The 20,874-nt window shown below is 44.8% G+C and overlaps 2 protein-coding genes across 3 annotated transcripts in view; both read right to left on the bottom strand.

Moving 5' to 3' along the window:
* Positions 1-562: 562 nt before the first annotated feature.
* On the bottom strand, positions 563-12,023 carry JPT2 (Jupiter microtubule associated homolog 2). The gene is made up of 5 exons (XM_068420163.1): positions 11,925-12,023; positions 6,243-6,391; positions 5,603-5,745; positions 3,736-3,781; positions 563-2,990 (listed from the first exon to the last, which is right to left on the bottom strand). The coding sequence occupies exons 1-5, from the start codon at positions 11,966-11,968 to the stop codon at positions 2,809-2,811; spliced, it is 564 nt and encodes a 187-aa protein (XP_068276264.1). The 5' UTR covers positions 11,969-12,023; the 3' UTR covers positions 563-2,808.
* A 2,137-nt stretch (positions 12,024-14,160) lies between these two features.
* The window catches only part of CRAMP1 (cramped chromatin regulator homolog 1), a 50,146-nt gene continuing 43,432 nt past the window's right edge, over positions 14,161-20,874 (bottom strand). Inside the window, exons 21-22 of one of the 2 annotated variants that reach the window (XR_011049843.1) lie at positions 18,359-18,789; positions 14,161-15,284 (exon numbers count right to left, since the gene is read on the bottom strand). Coding sequence is in view for 1 of the 2 variants with exons in the window: in XM_068420262.1 (XP_068276363.1) it covers positions 18,625-18,789 (165 nt within the window). In the remaining variant the exon portion in view is untranslated. Of the gene's footprint in view, positions 18,790-20,874 lie in introns of both variants that reach the window. The other variant, XM_068420262.1, reaches the window with a different exon arrangement.

Genomic DNA, 20,874 nt, shown 5'->3' on the forward strand with positions numbered 1-20,874 from the left:
GGGGTGAAGGCAGCAGATGTAGAACACCCTGGCTGAGAGGCCACCGTGTCCAACTCACCTGGTCACTGTAGTTATTGCACGCGATCAGCCAAGGCAGTTTGGCACATGAGGAGAGTTTTCTGCACTCACCAGAAGCATAGCAGTGGGGGTGTGACTTCTCCACATAAAGAACATCCCTGGCTCAAGGGAAATTACTACACTATTCTACAAATAGACTTAAATATTTAAAATATTTGAATATTCAAGTCTATTTACAATACTGCTGAAGGGCATAACAGCATCCCTGTGTAGTACAGAACACCATGGGATGCTGCCCACAAAAAGGCACCGATCTAACAGCCTACCCGTGCTACCACCCCTTCCCCCTCCCCAGGGATCAGAGGTGCTGGTCTCACGAGCAACCTTGAGCAGGATGTCACACCTCTAAAGCACGCTCCCCGCTGCAGAAGGCCTGAAAAGATTTGTGCAATTTTTCCAATTTCAGATAACAAAACCCACCAGTGTATCCACCTTGAACTAGATTACCAAATAATTTATAAAAGCAGACATCTACAGCACACCGTGAAGTAATAAAATACAGAGGTTTATTGACAATTGCATGATTTATCGTTTGATTTCCAATCCCCTTCTGTCCCGGAGAAATGTTCTTAATCTTACTGGATGAGTTGAAAACATGGTTTAGATTCCAAAGAAAGAAATGCAAGAAAACGAACACAGTTTAACTAATTTAAGGCCTAGCTGGAAGCTGCTGTTTAAAAGACAGGCACCGTACCCAGTGCACATCAGGTACCAAAAGATGCCAAGTCTCAGCTCAGTATCACAGACAGCATTAATTACCCCGGACCCTTCAATGCAGAGAGCAGCCTCGGCTTGACTTTCCCTCGTGGCAGCCTCAAACTCCTGTCATGTACTGGAAGAAGGAACTGAAACAGATCGATGTGTCTGGGACTCAGCCAGAGGCCAGACAGCACAGACTCAAGGACAGCTGCTAGGAAATACATGTTTGGAAGTAACATCAATCCATGCCAGGGCTGCATTTAGGATCACTGTCATACCTTCCTAGGGGCCAAATAACAGGGAGCTTCAAACCTACCCGGAAGGTACAGAGGCGCTGAAATCCCTGCTTTCTGTGGCTGTTTCTACCCTTAGCACTGCCCCATATATTTCACTATCTGAAAAGGCAACTAAGTCTTCACGCAGTCATCCACCACCAACACCAACCGCACCGAGCAGTCTAGTAAGCGCTGTGATCACCGAGGGTTTTAGCACCTGGCCCAGAGACAGTCCCCTCTGAACAGCGGCGGTTCCCAGGGCACCTGGGCTACAACAGCAGCGGGTATAAGCAGGTAAGGCCACTTGTTCTTTGGTGTACCTGAACAACTCCTGTTTTGATATGTCAAATTTAACCAGTCACTATTAAATACATTGAACAGTAAGCACCTAACGTTAACATTCATGTATCAAAGCTCTAGATATGATCAGAAAGTCCATTCAGAGAACAAATGATGGGAGCTACCCTCCCCAGCAAATGTGTGTGCAAAACCTGCACGTCTTCCAAACACGATTTAAGATAGCCAGCACAATCAAAAGGTTTGTATTGCTGAAGTCTTTGTTTCTTCAACTAGGATCGTCTACAGCATGTCTCAAAACAACTACAACTGTGGTTTGGGGAGAATCCAAAGAGTTCTCCCAACCTTCCCAACAAATATCTGAGGCAGTCAAAGGCAAACATAAGGCTGACCAAAGACAATTCACTAACAGAGTGAGCACAGACAGACAAAAAAACGCACTGTGGTGAAGGCAGCAGAATAGTCCTGGTTTCCGCAGGGTACAAAGTACAAACCTTTGCAGACACTAAGGCCTTTCTGTCCAGGTTGGGTCAAAGCTGGCTGGACACTTCTGTGTACTCTCCATGGTAATGGTGCACTTTAAGTTGCTTGTGTTCAGAGAGCACCATAAAGCTATTGTTTGCACCCATGTCTCTGCCAGAAAATGTGCAAGCACTCAACCAGGATACTTTAAAATAAAAGTCTTCTAGAAGCACCTACATGAAACAGTATGTTGGGCTGATATTATCACTCATCAAGAGCTAACCTTAGTAATCAGCAGATTACTGAAGGCATCAGAAAGGCCCGAATGCTCTGGGGAGGGGCAGACCACGATATTTATTAACAGGTGATGGTTTGTGAGTATGAAAGAAACCTTCAGCATGTTTTGTCCATGTATCAGCAATCATGTGCTGCAAAGCAAGAAAGGAGAAAAATAGAACCGAAGACTGAAGACACTCAAAACCACGGCAGCACTACTTGTTCCAGTGGAACATATTTACATTAAAGTGACTACAAGTCAACTCACGCTGTGAAGCTGCATCCTCTTGCCTGGAGGAAAGCATAGCCTGCCTGCTGCGCTTCAGAGCGACACAACGTCCAGGTCCCGAGCCATTCACAATGTTTTACGTGTTGACGGGATAAGCCTGACTCCAGAAGAATGTCCTGAGCCACTAGCTAGCTAAGAACATGACAGTCTGATGAACTCACCACAAAGTAGCACTGATCTTTCACAAAGTTACACTAACGTCCCCCTCTGCCACCCACCCAGGCAGCCCAATACTCACATCTTCCACAGGGTACCCTTTCCCTCCCCAGCCCTCCCTCCCCAAATCATCAGGTTATCCTTCCTACCCCCTTGAGCATGACCCTCATCCATCTGCCTAAGAATCTATCCACAAACAATAGTCTATAAACTGACCTCACAGCCACAGACAAGAGTTTCTGTGCAGACTCCGTTAGTGAAAGCGGACCGATGACCCTAATAGAACGCGATACTGGATTTCCCCCCCGGAGGATTGAGAACTTTGTTGTGTGAGCGCGGCCTCGGCCCTAATCGGGGCTCATGATTGTCTATCTTGGATTCTGGCTCCTTGCATCGCTCTTTGCCCAGATCTTTTTTCTCGCTTCCATCTTCCAGCTGTGGTTTGATATTTTCTGTAGCTGAATAAAAAGAAAAGGGATTAGATCAACTCGCTGTTCTGCAGTGCGCAAAGCGCCTCATGTTCTGTAGGCTGCATTATTTCCTGTGTCTCCCACCCACAGCACACCAAGGCTTCTCTATATCAGTTCAGTTTTCCTGAAGCAAACAGGTGCTGAGGAAGAATTTCAGTTTTCGCAACAATTCCTCTCTTCCTTCAGCAGTCTTTCTAATAGGCTAAGCCATACACCTTCTGAATTATTTTGGCAGTTTCAGGCAATTAAGAGATGCAACACAGCAATGAATCCTTTCATACTGAGCTTGGAAGCAGCGTTCCCATCCTTCTTTAACAATAACTAGCAGAGCAAGAATACATTTTGTCAGTCAGCTATTTGTTATTTCCAACTACAGAAGGCCAAGACTGTACACTTGAAGGAGATGGCAAGGGACGAAGCAGCAATGTGATGGGATGCTGTTCTATATATACAGATTCTGTATATATCTATACATACACACATGGTATCAAGCAAAGTACATACAAACACAGAGTATCAAGACTGATGCCTGTGCAGTTCTCCTCAATCAGGGGAAGAGAACCATTTCCCTGAAGTCAAGTCATTAAATTTCTGACTAACAGAAGGAAAATGTCTCGGTTACATTATCCTAAACACCAGCCTTATGCTTCCTCTTAAAAACATAAGACTAAGAAACTCTTCCTCAGAGCTTATCTTCTCAAAGAGAACAGAGAAGGGAATTGCTCTTGCTGACCTTCTAGCTTCTTTGGTGTTTCATCTTCTTTCAAGACAATGTGATCCTGAAAAGAAACCAAAAACTATCTTAGTATATTATTGTTCTCAAACAATAACTGTCTCAAAATCCTTCAGAACGGTTTGCTTTGTTTCTGATCTAAGTTTATACGTTTATCATGGTAAAAGCCAACAGCTCCAGGCACTGCGCGCAGCCCTGCATCCCTCCACCGTCACATAATCCCAACAGCAGCAGTAGAAGGTAACTCCTCGGTTACGTCAAGGTGCACACCTTGGGCAACTCAGTGAAACACAAACGAAGACGCTACATTAGTTCATTAGAGGCTTAAAACTTTTCCTATGAGAAGCAGTTGGGTCTAACGGTCTGGAATTACCATTCTTGACAAGCATCCACTACCACCCAGGAGGAGCTGGTACTCACTAGAACACACGCAGCCCTGGAGCACCCCATTTATATTCAGCCATTACTGTCTTCAGGGAGCATCCAGTGACCCCAACAGTCAGGGAATGAACAAAACCGTTTAAGCCCATTTCCCCAACAATTCAACCTGCAGTCATTTTTGCAAATATGCTCTCTCCTTTCCAGTGCCCTATTTCCCACAATTCCAATGCTCTAATTAAAGACACGGGAATTTCCAACGTGTTGTCCCTCCATTTAGTCAGGAATTCACAGGAAATCTTACATTTTTTAAAAAAACAACTAAAAAGAATCAGAGACCAGCCCGCTAAAGGGGTACAGAGGAACAAAACAAAGCCCTTTCCTACACCAACAGCACTACTCCTGACAAAACCTAGCTCCCAGTCTTTCTTTTCTCTTCCTTTCTGACCCAAATCCCCCAAAACACACTCCAGGGTCTGCATCAAAGTTAGTCAAAAGCACCCTACCAACACCTTCAAATTTAAGGGGAAAAAAAGGAGAAAAAAAAAGTTAAATTGGACTAATCTCTTCTTCCTAAGGTCCCAGGAATAATGAGACTGCTACTACCTTAACACAGTGAGCTGCATTTCATGGGATGTTAGGTTCCCATGCTATCTGACGTGTCAAAAACATTGCCAACATAGTAGCTACTCACTTAATAGTATCTACTTAGAGTAAGGCAGCAGGCTGTAAATCTGAATACAGGGCATTTAAATACAAAACTAAAGAAATTGGCAACACCCGTTCCTTTTTCCCAACGCTAGATTTGGCCATAACTACAAGCCTCTCTGACTGTTACACATCCCAGCTTTAAAATCAGAAAACAACAACTGACATAGCAAGACACACTCTTGTCTGACATCACAGAATCAAGTGCATGCTGGACCTGACACTCAAAGCTGATCTCAAGTTAGCTTTTTCACTGTTGATCGCTTAAGCTTAATCTCCTGCTAAAGTGCTTTCATGTCGAGTGTAAATACGTCTGTTTAAGAGAGGTGAAGGGCACAGCCAGGCCACGTGAAGATTTAAAACTGCAGCTCAGTGGTGTTCACTGACTTTCCAGAGTGGGTATCAAGATCACCTCTGCCAAACTGCAGAAGAAAGAGATATATCATCTCCGTATCTAGCTTCAGTGCCTCTTCAAGGACTCCAGCTGTACCTCACTTACAAGGAAGACCAAAGGCTTCGAAAGCATTTTTTTCTCTTTTTTTTTGAACACACACCCACAGTCTAATTAATAGTTTTACTGCAAACTACAGAGCACGCTGAGATCTGATATACCAAAGATAACAAGCTATCACAAAGAGACTTCAGGAATAATTTGAAGTTACCCTATGCATAATTCAGGTCTGTCATCTTACAAAGAATACAGGCATTGCCTTGTGACAAGACTAAGACGACTCACTGAGCTGCTGCCTTCTTGGTTTGACAGCAAAAGGAGGACAAATACCTTAGGCTTGTTTGGGTGCGCTCGCACGACACTGGTAGATACAGGAGACCCAAAGATATCACTTGTCTTCCCACCAGGTGGATTCATGCGTGGACGAGGCTGAGCAGAACTAGACTCCTCAAAAATACCACTTTCTTTTCCCCCTGCAAGGCAGTTGTTAGAATTTTTTTCTAGATTATTCAGTGTTACCGCACTATATTTAAAAAAAAAAATATATAAGAATTCAAGGACTTCTAGAATCCTACTGCCTAGAGACTTACTTTTGCTTGCCTGAAGATACTAGTTGAACTCCTTTGTTACAAGAATTCACTAGAGGATCTCAGATTCACAGCTGTACTCACTGCAGCTAAGTGATGACACAGCTCTAGAACAGAAGCAGTTTCCTTTCATCATTTCCTAGACCTCAACTTGGAAAGAATTAGACTTGGATGACGTACTAAAAAGTCTGTGAACATGTAGATCACATAAATATTCATATATTCATAAGTCTGAATAGATTTATTCTTCAAGCCCACTCAACTTGTAAAAATGCAACATAAAAACACACAAACAGATCACAGTGTTCCACTTTGGGAATATAAAACCAATTCTATGCTGCAATTCAGAGCCCAATCGTGCTGAAGAAGGTGGCTGCTCTTACCTGGAGGGTTTGTTCTTTTTGGAATGTTTTGAGGTTCTTCTGATGCTCCAAAGATATTGGATGCCATACGGTGTGGCCTGCTTGAAGAAGAAACTTCTTCTGTACTCCCAAAGAGATTGCTAGAACCTCCTCCTGGGGGCTTCAATACCCTACGTTGCAGAATGAGAGAAGCAAGAGACAAAAGTTTGTTTGAAATTTACAGCGTTCAACATATGTGATGTCCCCTCCCCATTCTCCCTTCTATGTTATGAATAACTCTTCTGATTTGAACTTACTTCAGGTAATTCCTATGTCCATGAAGTATCTACTTTTCAAGAGCTGTCCTAAGAAAATATTCTCAAGTTCAGCACAAATACTGGCAGCCTCCTAGTCAGGCAGCTTGATCATTATGTGATCTACCACTACTTGGACCGGTCATGACAGTGCCCCCAGAGCACATGGCTATGCTGTCTGCGGTGTTCCAGAAGCAACAGGAGGTTAAGAGAAGACATCTGACTGATTAGTATTTTCAAAATAACCATTACAGAATCAGACTTTCTGCTAAACTGTACCATCTTTGCATCTGTGATGCAATTCAAACCCACCACCTTTTAAATGAAAGCAGACATTTCATAACTACTAAGAAACTTGCTCATTTCAACCATCAGTTATCATATTAGCAGCTGTAGAGTTTAGAATGGAAAGGTGGAATGCCAGGAAGCCAAATTTTTAGTGGTCAAGATGCAAATCCTTTAAGACCAAAGCTCTGCACCACAGTTATATCAAACAGATCCTCATAAAAATTGGAGGTTACAATAGAAATTGTCTGACTTCCTGAAAACAGACCAAAAGTTGTGCCTGTCCTTGAGCAGTAAGTCAGTCCACAGTTAATACCTATGCCGTGTTCAACAGACTTCACATCCTGCCCTGAAAAGAAACTGAACCACTACGTGGGAGTAGAATCAGTGGAATTAATTGGAAAATTAACAGAAAAAGCAAGGGAAAGCAATGAAGATCTAGGTATCAAAAATAATCTTTACAGTTTTGTCTACTTGACCCACAATCTTAGCAGCTGAGCAGAAGTAGTAGCTGAATCTGAATACTTGATCCGAGACCCAAAATAACCTTTATTTTTATACGAAGAGAACAGTTATAAATTGCAAGATCTTTATCCCGCTCTACCTGAACAGAACTCAAATGTCAGTGAATTAATACAACACACCCCCTCCACAGATCTGTGCCAGAAGCCAGCCGTTCAAGGTTAGGGGTCTGCCAGCCATAAAGAGGTCCCTCTCGGAGCCAAGATCTACTCCAATTTAACTCTCAGATTTAATTTCACAAAACCCGAGATATTTGGCTGCCCTGTCAGAAAATGAGCTTGGTCAGCATTTCAGATCTCAGGATGCAGAGAGCAGTTCTATTCTCTTTGGGAGGAAGGAGAAAAAAAATTCCTCTTTTAGTCTGGGAGTAGTTTCTATAGTCAGAACCAGCCTCAGAGAGATTGTCTTTACTGGCCAGCTTCAGTATTTTAATCCTTACTACAACTGTGGATTTAATGAAGCCCTTTAGCTTGACAGAGCAACTAGAATTTCAGTAGACAAGACAACCGTCTTGCCCACTGCACAGGTAAGATCATACCTGAGCAGAAGGTTTATTTACAATTTAGTGTCCAACAGACTACAACTATGCTGTAGGCTTTCCACACATCTTAGAAGATCTAAAACTGCTATTAAAACAGACGTCGTATAGGCAAATTATGTACTTCAATCATTCACAATGGTCCAGAAACCACGAGGCAGTTCAAGCACTTAAACTTGGGAGATGGAAGGAAGAGAAAAGGGAATAATCAAAAAAAAAAACTGGAGGAGTCTGGGAAGGGGCTCCTGTTAAAAAAGTAGGTCTGCTAGTATCCCTCATACAATTTAAGTGATTTCTGACTTTACCCAGCCTTTTCAGCTCTTTTTTTAAAAGCTTCTAGTCTTTCTCGAGTTCTAAGATACCGAAAGGAAATGTAGCTTATACAGATGGAGTTTCTTACACTACAGATTCACTCCATTTACCATGCTGTTCGCTTAACACATGCCTACAAGTGTAGGAGGGAATAACAAAATAACTGCATTCAGATTTTTTTGGTTTAAGAAAAACAACCGGTCATAAGAATCAAATTACTTCTCATTCTTGCAACTCGATTTAAGATTGGTTGAAGAAAAAAATTCTAGAGAAACCCCATTTTAAGACTAAAGGTCTCAATTATTCAGTTAACAAACTTAATTAAGCATCAAAAGAAATCCAGTGCTGATTAATCTTGTATTGTCCTTCCACTTTCAGCTCAGTATACACACTACGAAAACCCTACTGTTGCGATGAATAAGTCAGAGGCATCACTGGAGGTGCTCACAAGGCACTCTGAAATCAGCATCAAGGTGACCTTTTCTGTCAGCATCACCCAAAAGACTGTCTTGACTCTACACACACAAAGTGGATTTGCCTCAATTTCAGAAAATTCTAATCACGAGGAACCTTCCAAATATTCCATAAACTTTCAAGTGACTGTGACACCACATCCACAAAATTCTAACTAATGCAAAGTCAGGTGACTAAGTCATTCACAGGAATTCCCAAAAATAACACTGAAGAACAGCAACAAGGTCTTCCAGCTTATGCCAGCAAAGAGGACGGGGTTTTGCGCTCCTTCACTTCAGTGAAAAACCAGGGAGAACCCAAAGCTGTTTTCTTGCTGCGTGGCCTCTAGAGCATTGCTGACCTCCCTGTACCCCCGTGTCACTGAGCTCTAGATCGGAGCGAGATGTGCAGACCTCCCACGCCAAATAAGAAAATAGGATTTAGCCTGTGGATGCTCCCAGTGGAAAGCAGCGTGCTAAGCTTGATAAGCCAGCATGAACTGCTTCAACAGAGCACAGGGAATTACAACATACACTTTATTGTAATTTTAGTTTATACTTTATAGTCATTTTAGTTTTTATTGGTGATATGCCAGTTTACATAAAGAGATATTTTTGTGTCTTGTAGCCAGACAAGTTCACTCTTCTTTCTCCCTCTGGGAGGGGGCAGGGAAGGTGTGGTTTTATTCTTTTACACAGTAATGAACAAAGTCCTTTGTTTTCTGTGCAATCTAAATCTGTCTCTTCTCCCCCTTCCCTCCAGTAGACTAGAACTGTCAATTCATCTAGAACAGCTAAATTAAGAACCCTGCCCTGTAAGTTTAAAAGCCTCTACTAATTGCTTTGTTCTCTTCTGGCAGGCTTGGAGAATTTTAATTAGTTCTTGTGGCCTTTTTTTCCTATGTTCTAACACACTTGAATTTGAATGCCCTTTCCTCATTAAACCTTTCAGCCGACCTATGGAAGAGGTGCCAAGACTTATCCATTATTTTAAGACACTGGCTATATAAATAAATATGGTTGTTATTTTTTAATTCTGCCTGAACATGTTCAGTTTTCAGGCTGTTCTAATAAAGCAGGTAGAAGGGGAGAGTAGAAGTATAGATAAGAGACCATCACTAAGGTTACTAGCAGAAAGCAGGTGTTAAGGTTTGGAACACCAGGCTCTAAAGCAGAGACCAGAAAGTTCCTGGGGACACTCCTGCTGTTGGATCAATACAAATTCCTGGCTCATTAAACAGCTCACTCACCTTATACACAAACAGCGAGCTTTGTTAAGTTATGCTCCTGATCTGAAAGCTCTGCAATATTCTGCAGTAACACTGACAGGGAGGAGGGGAACATGTGTGTTACATTTCCCAGATGGCTACATTTAACATTTCCAGCTCTGTACAGTAGCTGTGAAACTGTTCATACCCTAGGTGAATGGAGGGTACATAAAAGCAATGCCTACAGTGTGCACCAACAGCAGAACGATACAATCCTGTCCCGCTTTGCTTTCAGAGCAACAGCAACTCGTAGATGTGCAATTCCTTGGCTTATTTTGGAAAAGCAGAACTTCTTTAAAAATACAAAGTGTCACTATTAAAATTGACTAAAATAAAACCAGGCAGTTAATCTGATTCATCAAACTAGTTGTTTGCTATATCACTACACACAACTGGATCGCTAGAGATACATCTCACTGGGCAATTATCTAAGCGGAAGCTTTCATTTAAAATACTTTTAGCATCATTTATTTCTAACAGGAATACCCCTGTATTATGAAGTTCTCAAAATGCAAAGCATTTGTTTATAATTTCCTTGCAAAGATTCTCACATTAGGAAGAGTTATTTTTTCCACTTTCACAGCTGTTGATGGTTGCTGCAGGGATTTTGAATCAGGCTGAGTTTTAATTAGAGAAACTTCTACACATCAAGAACTGCGAAAGGATTTGCATTATCATCAAATAAAGTTTTGTTTAGGGAATTAATCGAATAAGCTCTGGAAAAAGTGTCCTTAAACCATGTACTTTTGCTTTTGATGGCATAGGCCGTATGTCAAACGGCCACCATCTCCGAGACCGCTCCATAAACACCCAGTAACGTAACACACTGCAGTACTCATGCTCGTTGTGCCGGCTCTGCTTACACAGTCGTGTGTGCTGCTACAGTTTGTTCTCAAAAAAAGAGTGAAAACACGCTCTGCCTCAATGCCAGAGAAAAAGCCATAACAAGAGCACCTTTACTTATGTTAACTAAAAAGTTACGATGGTCTGCATTCCAGGCTCTATCCAGAAACCCAATTTATGGGTTAAACATGGTTTCAAAATTACGATAACAGAAGCTCCTCAGAGTCTACACTGAGGGCAGAGCGTCCTCAGAAGTCTTTTAAAACCAGGTCACAGCTCAGAGTGACTGGAATAAAAGGCCAACGTGAAGCATCCTGACACAATTTCGAAACACTTCCCTTCCCCTCCGAGCACATGATTACCTCGCAGACGGATTAATCACTCCAGCTCCAAGTCATTAGGATATGTGCCCTCGTCCAAGTATAACAATACATTTCAACTTCATAAGGCGGAAACAAGCTAACATCTGCTCATGCAGGCGTTTGTGTTGGATCCCCGCAAAGCCCCAGAGCGGAACCAGGCCCTGCTCCCTCCCAGGGGAGGTACAAGGGGGAAGGAGGCCTCCACAGCGCCAGGCCCTTCCTCCCGCACGGGAATCCCTCTCCAGCCCGGTAACCCCCGGCGGGCCGGGGCCGGGCGCCGAGCGCTGCAGCCCCGCGGGGCCCGGCCCCGCCGCTCTCCCTCCGCCCGCCCCAGGCGAGGCCGCCAGCCCAAGGCGGGCCCACACCGGGAGCGCAGCGCGGCGCCGCTCCCCGCACCGCCACCGCCCCTCCCCCCCAAGCCCCGCGGAGCGGGAGAGGTAAACTGAGGCACGGCAAAGCCATCGGGGAGGCGGCGAGCGCCGCCGCCCTGGGCTCACCTCCTGCCCCCGCCGCCCCCGGAGGCCATGAGGGGCGGCGTTCCCGCCCGCCGCGGCCGGAGAGGCCCCTCAGTAGAGGCCCGTTCCCCTCAGCCAGAGCCCCCGCCATCTGCCTCCCGCCCCGCAGCACCGCGCCTCAGCCGGAGCCCCGCTCAGCGCCTCGCCTCCCCCGCGAACACCCTCCCTCCGCCCCCTCTGCCTCCCGGCCCTCAGCGCGCTCCTCAGAGCCCGCACCTCTCCCGAGCCCCGAACAAAGCCCCGCGGGGGTCCGCGCCGCCGCACGGCTCTCCCCCTTCCCCCCCGCACCGCCAGCCCACCCCCGCTGCGCCACCTGGAGCTGGGCTTGGCCGAGTCGGCCTCGGGGCCCTGGAACATGGTGGCAGACGGCGGGCTCGGCTCCGCAGCCCCGCGCGCGGCGCTCCGCCTCGCTGCCTGCGCCGCAGGTAGCGCCGGCGGGCCCGCCCCGCCCCGCCATTGGTTGACCCCCTGCCCATCACGCCGAGCAGCCTATCGGACGCAGGCCGCCCCCTCGATGTCCCGCCTGTCCGGTGAGGCTCTCGAGGGAGGGGAGCTCGACAAGGGCCCGCGTCGTCATCCATCCTGGCCGCCTCCCATTGGTAACACCGCACGTCCGTCAGAGGGAGCGGCGGAGCCATTGGCTGAGAGGAGGAGCCGCCGGGGGTATTTAAAGGACGAGGGCGGGGACGAGCGGCCGGCAGAGGGGCGCGGAGGTCGCAGTGGGGTGGCCGCCGTCTCGCTGAGGGGCCGTGGCCGGGCAACCGCCGCCTCGGCTGCAGCCGTCCGCTCCCGAGGGCTGGCTCCGGGGCCTGTAGCGCCTTCCCCGCGGACGCGCGCAGCCGGCCCTGCCTCTGGGGCGAGGCCGGCTTCTGTCCGCGGAGGAGCGGCGCCCTGTGGCGAGCGGCCGCGACAGCCCCGGGAGGGGCCGGCTCCGGTCCGTGCTTCAGCCAGGCCCTGGGGGGCCCGTGTGGGCTTTGCACCCAAAAACGTCAGTGTAAAGCCAAGGAGGAAGATCATCAAAGGAAAAACCTCCCAGACGGCTGGGCAAGTGCCCTGTGAAATCCATCCGGGGGAATCGGGGCTTGGAGGAGCTGGTACAACTATGCCCAAGGAGCCAACGCTTTCATGGCCTTTTTAACCAAACATTTTTGATTGATACTAACATTAGAAGTTAACATTTTCAGCTGAAGATTTTATTTAATGGCTCCACAGTTTTCCAAATGCCAAGAAGTAAATTTAGAGGCAGCCCTATTCCTGCTTTTCTCTTGACGTATTTTAAAAAATCCAAACAAAAACACCACACCAGAAATACATACTCTGCACTATCTCGCTTTGTTTCATTTCTTGCTTTGCTACTCATCCTTTACTTCTGACTCATTCCTTCTGTTTTTACAGTGTTAAGTTAATTAAGGGCAAAATTAGATAATCTGTGAGAAAAGAAAGTGGCAGGATTCAGTACCAGCTTTGACATAAGGTGGAAAAAGGAGCTGAAGGTCTCTTAGCTGTGAGCCTTTGTCACAGCATGGTGGAGGTGAGAAGCTGCACAGAAACAGCTCAAACTTGGTCATATCGTCCAGCTTTCTCAGTACACAAGTGGTAGAGATGAGTCCTCACTCTTTGGATGGAAAGGAAGAATCAAAGAATATTACTAATAAGGTTTTTGTTGAGCTTTTTAAAATAACTTTGTTTCTTATCATCTAGTTTAAGAACACTCTTGCACTTTCTGAATGCGTAATTAAACTAAAGCTGCCACTGTGTGTTGCAGAGACCAAAATCCTAAATGTGTACAAAAAAGGAATTAGTTAATGCCGTAGATCACAGGGTAATTCAGCTTGAAAGGAGCCTCAGGTCTCTAGTTGAACCTCTGGCACAAAGCAGCGTGAGCTAGGTCAGACCAGCTTCCTCTGCGCTTCATTCAGTCCTGTCACGCAAAGCTCTGCAGACCCACGGCACCACCTCTCCGGGCAACCTGTTCCTCTTCCTGATTGTCCTCAGGGAGAAGAAGTTTTTGTGGTAGTGGCTATATAAAATGTGATGGCCTGAATGCAACCTCTACAGCTAAGTTCTTATCTGAAGCTGTGAAGGAAAAAAAAGCTAGGGGGAAAAATAAAACCCAAGATACACAACACCCTTTTTATCGTACCCCTTTGCTTGGTTGGGGTTTTTGTGGGTTTTTTGGTGATTATTTTTTTTTCCCTTTTTTCCCCACATTACTGGTGATCATGGACAAAGACAGGACATTCAGCACAGACCACCCTCTCCTTTGACTCACTTCTAACACTCACAATTAGCAACACCACTGGGGATGGAAGCTGTAAAGCAAAAAAACCACCCCACCAAAACCTCTCACCACGGTGAAAATAATCAAAATTCAGGGATGTGTGATGTCAATGGAAGTTACGCCACTGATTTCACTGAAACCAGAATTTCACCTTGACAGGCTTGGCCTTACAGACAATTTTTAGCCCCCCCAGGGGGCCATTATTATGTAAATAAAGGCTAAATGGACAAATCTGACAGGGCATGAATGGCGAGTAACACACTGGACATAAGTTAGACCAAGTATTAGTATGTATTTATGCACAAGAGTAAAAACAGCTTTACAAGTTGAATTGGAAATTTAAACAGAGGAAGTTTAACAGCTTTTGTATATTGTATATTATATTAAATAACCAAAACACCTTTTTCCAAAATTGGTAAAGAATAAATAATATAATTTACAATATGGTACAAAAAATAATCAGTAAGGACAGGCATTCTGCTTTATACATACACTATATAGGTATATTTATAATCTATAAAACAAATTCACATCTCAAACAAGCCAGAAACCTTAGATGCTATGGCTTAACTATTATTAAAAGAAACAGCATTAAATTTTGCTGCCAGAACCATAAGCTCTAAAGCAGTTATCATGTTTCAGTAATTAATGATAACTTATTGCCGTAGTGCTTGCCAAGGTTTCACTTAGTTAACATTTACAAATTGCTGTGAAATTAAGAGATTCAAAGGTTTGAAAAGGTTAAAAAAAAAGTGCAGTACTTTCCTTACAAATGCATCCAAAGTCTTGAGTATAAAAAAAAACCAAAATGCAACTTAATTTCCACTCTGGGATCTGCGGAGTCAGTATATAGCTTCATTTGATCCAAGCCATTTAGTTCAATTTAGAAATATAAAGAGGGGTGTCAAGGCTTAACAACGCCATAGTAAAAACAATTAGTATTCCTATGCTTAGTAGATTTAGTGATAAAGGATAAAATGAATTGTGTGGGTAATGGGGATGCAGCACCCAGCAGAGAACCCAGCCAGCGCACGCATGCACACAGGGCAGGTGTCATCACTGGGATGTCGTTCTGCTTTCACCCAGACTATGATGACAATAAATACTGAATTCTCTGCCATTCACCTTGCTGAACTACTCGGAACTTATTACTTATAGTCACTAAACTAACACGGGGAAAGCCTAGAGCAAGTGATACTAGAACTGGATGTTGTTAGTGTCCATTTGTCTTCTCCAACCACCTTGCAGTGCCCCACGAAGCCGTTAAACTAACGAAGTCCCATTTACCTCAAAACCAATCCTGCGTGCACTTCAGTACAACCTGCTTGAACGTTTGCTTAGGATACGCTGACACTGTTACACACGTGGATTTTGTCAGTTCTCTTGGGGAAGCTGAAAAAATTAACATTGAAAAAGTTTTGTGTTTAAAAAAAATATATATATACACACACGTACATCTATGTATGTGTGTGTATATATATGTGTGTGTATATACACCCCCACACCCCAGTTTTTCGCTTAGCAGTCTTAGGCACAAACTGTGATGATAAGTATCGTAAAGCACATCCACCTAAAATCTAGAACTGGGGAACGAGAGGTGTGTTTAAGCGACCTTTCACATAATCAGGATGACAAATTTTGCATCAATTCAGAACTACCACAAAGATCTAAGTTATTTTCAAGTTTTTCCCTGATAAGACTGACTTGTCCTGAAAGGGCTTTGTTATTAAACTCATTTGCAGTTTGCAAAGCATTCCATTCCCGAAATCAAATGCTGTTTCATGACAACTTTTAAGAGGCTGATGCCAAACACGTTTCTAACCGCAAAGTTCCGAGTGCTGAACCTCTGTCATTTTCACTTTGTTATTACCTGGTGGGCCAAGTCTGCTCACAAAGGTTCAGGGTATTAAAGTTTTCTGATCTCATGGCATCATTACCTATAGCCACTATGGTGACTTCATTCTGCAATTCTATTATTCCCCTGTGGCAACCGAATGGGCTGAGGAGGGGCAGCGTGACAGCTCCCTGTGTCAGACAGCAGAAAGGCTTCACAGGTCTCCATGAAGCGCTCTGCCACAGAGGTGCAGCAACACTGGCACTTCTTGTAGGTAACCTAGGAGTCGAAAACCAGTGTCACATCCACTCCATTACCAGCACAGGTAAAGAAGATGAAATATTTGTCAAGCTTCCTAAATAAACTGGAGACCATCAGGCTGGTCTTTCAACATTTAGAAGTTTAAGAGTGAGAGTTCAGATTTTTCTTTTATACAGTACTTGATCAGAATGTATCACATCTCCTCCTGCGTGTCCTGTAATCCACAGCCACAGCTACAGTAGGGCCCCTCTACTTTTGTCCTGCAAGTCCGAAGGATTCTTGGAGGTACAGCATATAGGATAATCAGCATTACTAATGGAAGAAGCCAAACCCAAGAGGAAACAGTCTGGGAAAGACCGAACCAAAATACAGCTCAACTCTAAGTAAAACTTAGAACTTTTAGAGGGAGTGACTCTTGAGATTAATGGGTATCCTCTCCATACCACGGGTGAACGCTCAGAACGATACAGTCCTCAGCTTTTTTTCTCACAGCCTTCGACTTTTTATATTCTAGGTTTACATAATTTCCTGATATTCGCATCAGAACTCTCAAACAAGGCTCTCTAAGAATAATAGAAGAGAAATAATGGCACAAGGACTTAAAATCCCACCTGACATGCAGGCAGGATAGGAGGTTAGCCCACAGGTATGAAATTCTCCGTTCTTCTAGTCATGGTAGTTTTCTTCCTAGTACTACAGGTCTGCCCCCCTGGTGGGAACATCCCGTTGTACTAATGCTGTTTTCACACATCTGTACGGTTCTTATGTCAAAGAGGAGAACGTAGTAACCTGATACGTGGGGCCTTGGAATGTCATCCATATCTCCATACTTTTTGAGTGAAATCAGGAAGGTTGCTCTGGGCCACAGAAAAGGGGCATCGGACAACTTGTGACATTTTCTCTTAATGACAGAAAGCATAAGGCAAACTATAGAGCAGTTAAAAAAAACCTGCGTAAAGCAGCGTAAAGTGACTGGGAAAAGAGCAAATCCAATCAGTGCATCGTGAGCAAGGTTACAAGAAGAAACTCCCGGTCAGATGCCTTGGAAAAGTAGCTAAAGGCAGGTAGAACTACATCCACCAAGTATAGTGCAAGTTGGGAAAATGAACCCCTGATAACAGCCCAAGAGAGGGAGAAGTTTTGTTTATTTATTCATGATATAAAGTTGAGGTTTATATAGGACTAGCCCCTTGGACAAGTTCAGAGCTACTTAAAACAGCCAAGGGACACACTTTTACTGGAGAAGCAGACAAGTGCTTAAAAAAGGGGCACAATAAAGGTATTCTCTCTCATGACTGGTAGGAAAGGAAATAGGAAAAGTCTCCTGAGTTATAAAGGTAGAATCGACGGACAACCAGCTGTAGAGAAAGTAACTTTGTATTCCTTTGAACCTGCTGGTATCAGGATCGGGGCCTTTCAAATATTAAAACACTAACATGGGGATTTAGTAGAGGGAGTATCAGATGCACTAGTGCCTGGGAGTGACTATAATGAAAAACGATGCCCTGAGGTACTACAGAGCACCTGGGATTCACAGAACAAGGAGGAAAGAAGGACGGACTAAGGGGTTAAGCTAGGACTTGACACCTCTCCTCATCATGACACAAAACAGATCTCAACAACTTTAGCGTTACCATATTTGTTTCTATACATTACAATATTCTTTCCTATTTCCTCTCCCAGGTAAATCCTCAGTTTTGGTGAAGATAGATGGTGATATATACAGGTTTCCAGCAAACCCACGACTAATTGTGACAAAGCTTTCATACTGATTCCAGCAAGCTTTTTTGCAGTGTTTCCTGACTTAAAAAGCAACTGTTCTTCAGGGAAAGCAAGAAAGCATCTCCCACTCACGGGATGAACTCTGCAATGTGATGAAGAATTTAAGAGGTGGATAATATGAGTGCAGTCAGGATGATGATTGTGACACGTGACGGGGTTTAAAAACGGAGGGAACTCCCCAAGGATCCATGCAGTCTGGGAGCAGGGTGAATCAGAGCTCCCCTACAAAGCAAGAAAGCAGGTACGTGGCCCTGCTGGAATGGTCAAACAACAGAACGTAGCCAGAGAAACAGAACGGTCTAGAAAAACGAAGCATCATAGAGTCACAGCGCCTTTGAAGAGAGTGCAATAAACTTCGGTTTGACTGACGGATAACGAGTGCCAACTAGGACATGCCAAGATGCAAAACGGTTCCCATACCCACCCCCACCCTTCATCCTCCACCACCTCAACGTGGATCCCAAAGCATGGCATTTTGATTACTACGCAAAAAATACTTCACGTAGGGGAGCTGCTGGCAATACCCTTCCCTGCTTGGGCTTCCTGCTGAGGCCATTCCAAAGTACAAGCCCAGGACTGTCCCACAAACCTGCCATCTTTATCACTGACGCAGGGGACACACCATTTCCTGTAATACTCCTCCGTGTTTTGTTGTTCCCAGTATATTGCACATTCCAGGACTTGCAAGTACTTCTTCAGACCTTTGAAGACAATGCTGCTTTTTTAGAAAGAAGTGCACAAGACAGGGACAACTGAGCCTCAGCTGCTTCTCTACAACCTGCCCTTGCCATGATCCAGTGTTGCAAGCTCCAACTTCAGCTGAACAGTCTATACCAGCCTGCTGGTCTCATACACTCACTGTGAGAGATCCCCAATTGGGGGACCACCACCTCCTCCATCAAACAGAATTTCCCTGCGGGTTGGCTCAGGTATTGATAGTTCCTGGGCAAGGTCATTAAAACGAGATATGTAATCTATGCTGTTCTCATTCATCATGCAAGCCAGCTGGGAATCCACCACCTGGAAGAGACATGAGAGAAGAGTCAGTGAAAATGTCACAGAATCACAGAATTGTTTAGGTTGGAAGGGACATCTTGAGATCATTTTGTCCAACCATCCTGCTCAAGTAGGGTCAGCTAGAACAGGCTGCCCTGGACCTGGTCGGTCAGGTGCTTAATTATCTCCATGAATGGAGACTCCACAACCTCTCTGGGCAACCTGCTTCCGTGTTTGACGACCCTCACATTACAAAACTTTTCTTGTGGCCAGGTGGAATTTCATGTGTTTCAATTTGTGCCTGCCGCCTCTCGTCCTGAGAAGAGTCTGGCTCCCTCATCTTCATTCCCAGCCTCTCCTCATATGAAAGAGACACTTTATCTCACTTTATGTGAGTTAGATAATAGCTCTTATCCACAGCTAAATGGAAGCATCTAAAAAAAAAAACCAACCCTATAGTTTCCATGGGCCTTACCTGCCCATCCTTAATTCAGCATTAAGGTGCACTAGTAGATGCACTGTACAAAACCCCTACAGATATTACCTCTAACATAGTAACTGCATCTGTAAATAAAACTTGATTCTGCAGGACACTTCATAAAAGGCCTTTCAAAATTCTCCCATCATTAAAGCCATTTTTAAGTGATACTGGCTTCCTCTGAAGACTCCCACACAAATCCATATCGGCCAAAACAGCTGCTCTGGTGTGCCTAAAATGGTGGCTTACCCCATTTTCTTCTGAAGGCAGTTTGTAAGATCAAGGACTGCAATGTCACTTAAAATCCACACAAATAAATTAACATCTGTTCCTTTAATTAACACACACCTTCACAGATTCTCACTACCAAGTAAGCAGAATCTTCATATTTATGCCAGGAAGTAGAGCTGTGTGTGGAGTCTGAAGCTGCCAAGGGCACACTAACACAGCATGAGCTTGCTGCAGCTTCTGGTTACAAGGTCTGCACAGAGCCTCCTCATCCAAATCCAAAGGGCAACGGAGGAATGACATTTTCTTTCCATCAGGGCAAGCCCCCACAAAGTTACAAGGTACATCATGTTACACTGAGTCAACGACTGTAAACTGTAGGGTAATTAAGATTGGAAGGGACCTGAAGAGGTCTCTGGTTCAACCTCCTGCTCAAAACAGGGTCACACAGGAGGACAGACCAGCTTACTCAGGGCTTTATTGATGTTAGTCTTGAAAAGCTCTGAAGACAGACACTGCACATCATCTCTGGGCAACCTGTTCTCCTGCCTGACTGTCCTCAGGGTGAAAAAGTTTTTCTTTATATGTGTCAGAACCTTTCTCAATTCAGCTTTTGCCTGTTCCTCCCACCATGTATCACCACTCTGTGAAGGGCTGGTTACATCTTCTTGATGACCTCCCTGCAAGTACTAGCAGGCAGTTAGGTCCCTCCTGCCCCGAAGCCTTCTCCAGGTTGAACAAGCCCAGTACGATCAGCCTTTCCTCACAGACAGGTGCTTCAGCCCCCTAAGCATCTTGGCAGCCCTCTGCTGAACTTGCTCCCGTTTATCTATGTCTTTGCTGTATCGAGTGCTCAAAACTGGTCACAATATTCTAGACAGGGTCTCACAGCTGTTGAGCAGAGCGCGATAATCGTCACTTTGTTCAATCTACTGCCTATGCTCCTGTTGAAACAGCCCACGACGCTGCTGGTCTTCTCAGCTGCCACAGAACATTCTGGTTCATGTTCACCTTGCTGTCTGTCGTGATGCCCAGGTACTTCTCAGCAGAGCTGCTTCCTAAACAGTCAGTCTCCAGCCTACATTGCTGTCGGTGTTATTCCTTCCCGGGGGCAGGACTTTGCATTTGTCCTTGCTGAATTCCACAGTGTTCCTGCAGCTCATTCCTCCAGTCTGTCTCTGTCCCCCTGAAAGGGAGCTCTGTCCCCTCAAGCATATCAAAGCCTTAATAACTGCTGCTCTTCACTCTACCCCTTCAAAATATTTCAAAACAGAAGAATAATTCTACCAACAGAGAAAATAATTCAGCAGCACAGGCCCTTCTGACATTCTCTCAGGTAACTTAGTATTAGCCATTTCCTGCTTCTTCCTTCTAGACCTATTTTTTTTTCCTAGCAGTCCTCC

This window comes from Nyctibius grandis, chromosome 30 (assembly GCF_013368605.1).
Source record: "Nyctibius grandis isolate bNycGra1 chromosome 30, bNycGra1.pri, whole genome shotgun sequence".
In the NCBI taxonomy this organism is placed as follows: Eukaryota; Metazoa; Chordata; class Aves; order Nyctibiiformes; family Nyctibiidae; genus Nyctibius; species Nyctibius grandis.

What these genes read in the sequence shown, in the direction of transcription:
- JPT2 (XM_068420163.1), bottom strand. Translation starts at nt 11,968, where the DNA reads ATGTTCCAGGGCCCCGAGGCCGACTCGGCCAAGCCCAGCTCCAG. An exon ending in AAAAAGAACAAACCCTCCAG is followed by an intron (nt 5,746 to 6,242) that starts GTAAGAGCAGCC and finishes ACTGCCTTGCAG; the next exon opens with GGGGAAAAGAAAGTGGTATT. An exon ending in CGCACCCAAACAAGCCTAAG is followed by an intron (nt 3,782 to 5,602) that starts GTATTTGTCCTC and finishes GTTTCTTTTCAG; the next exon opens with GATCACATTGTCTTGAAAGA.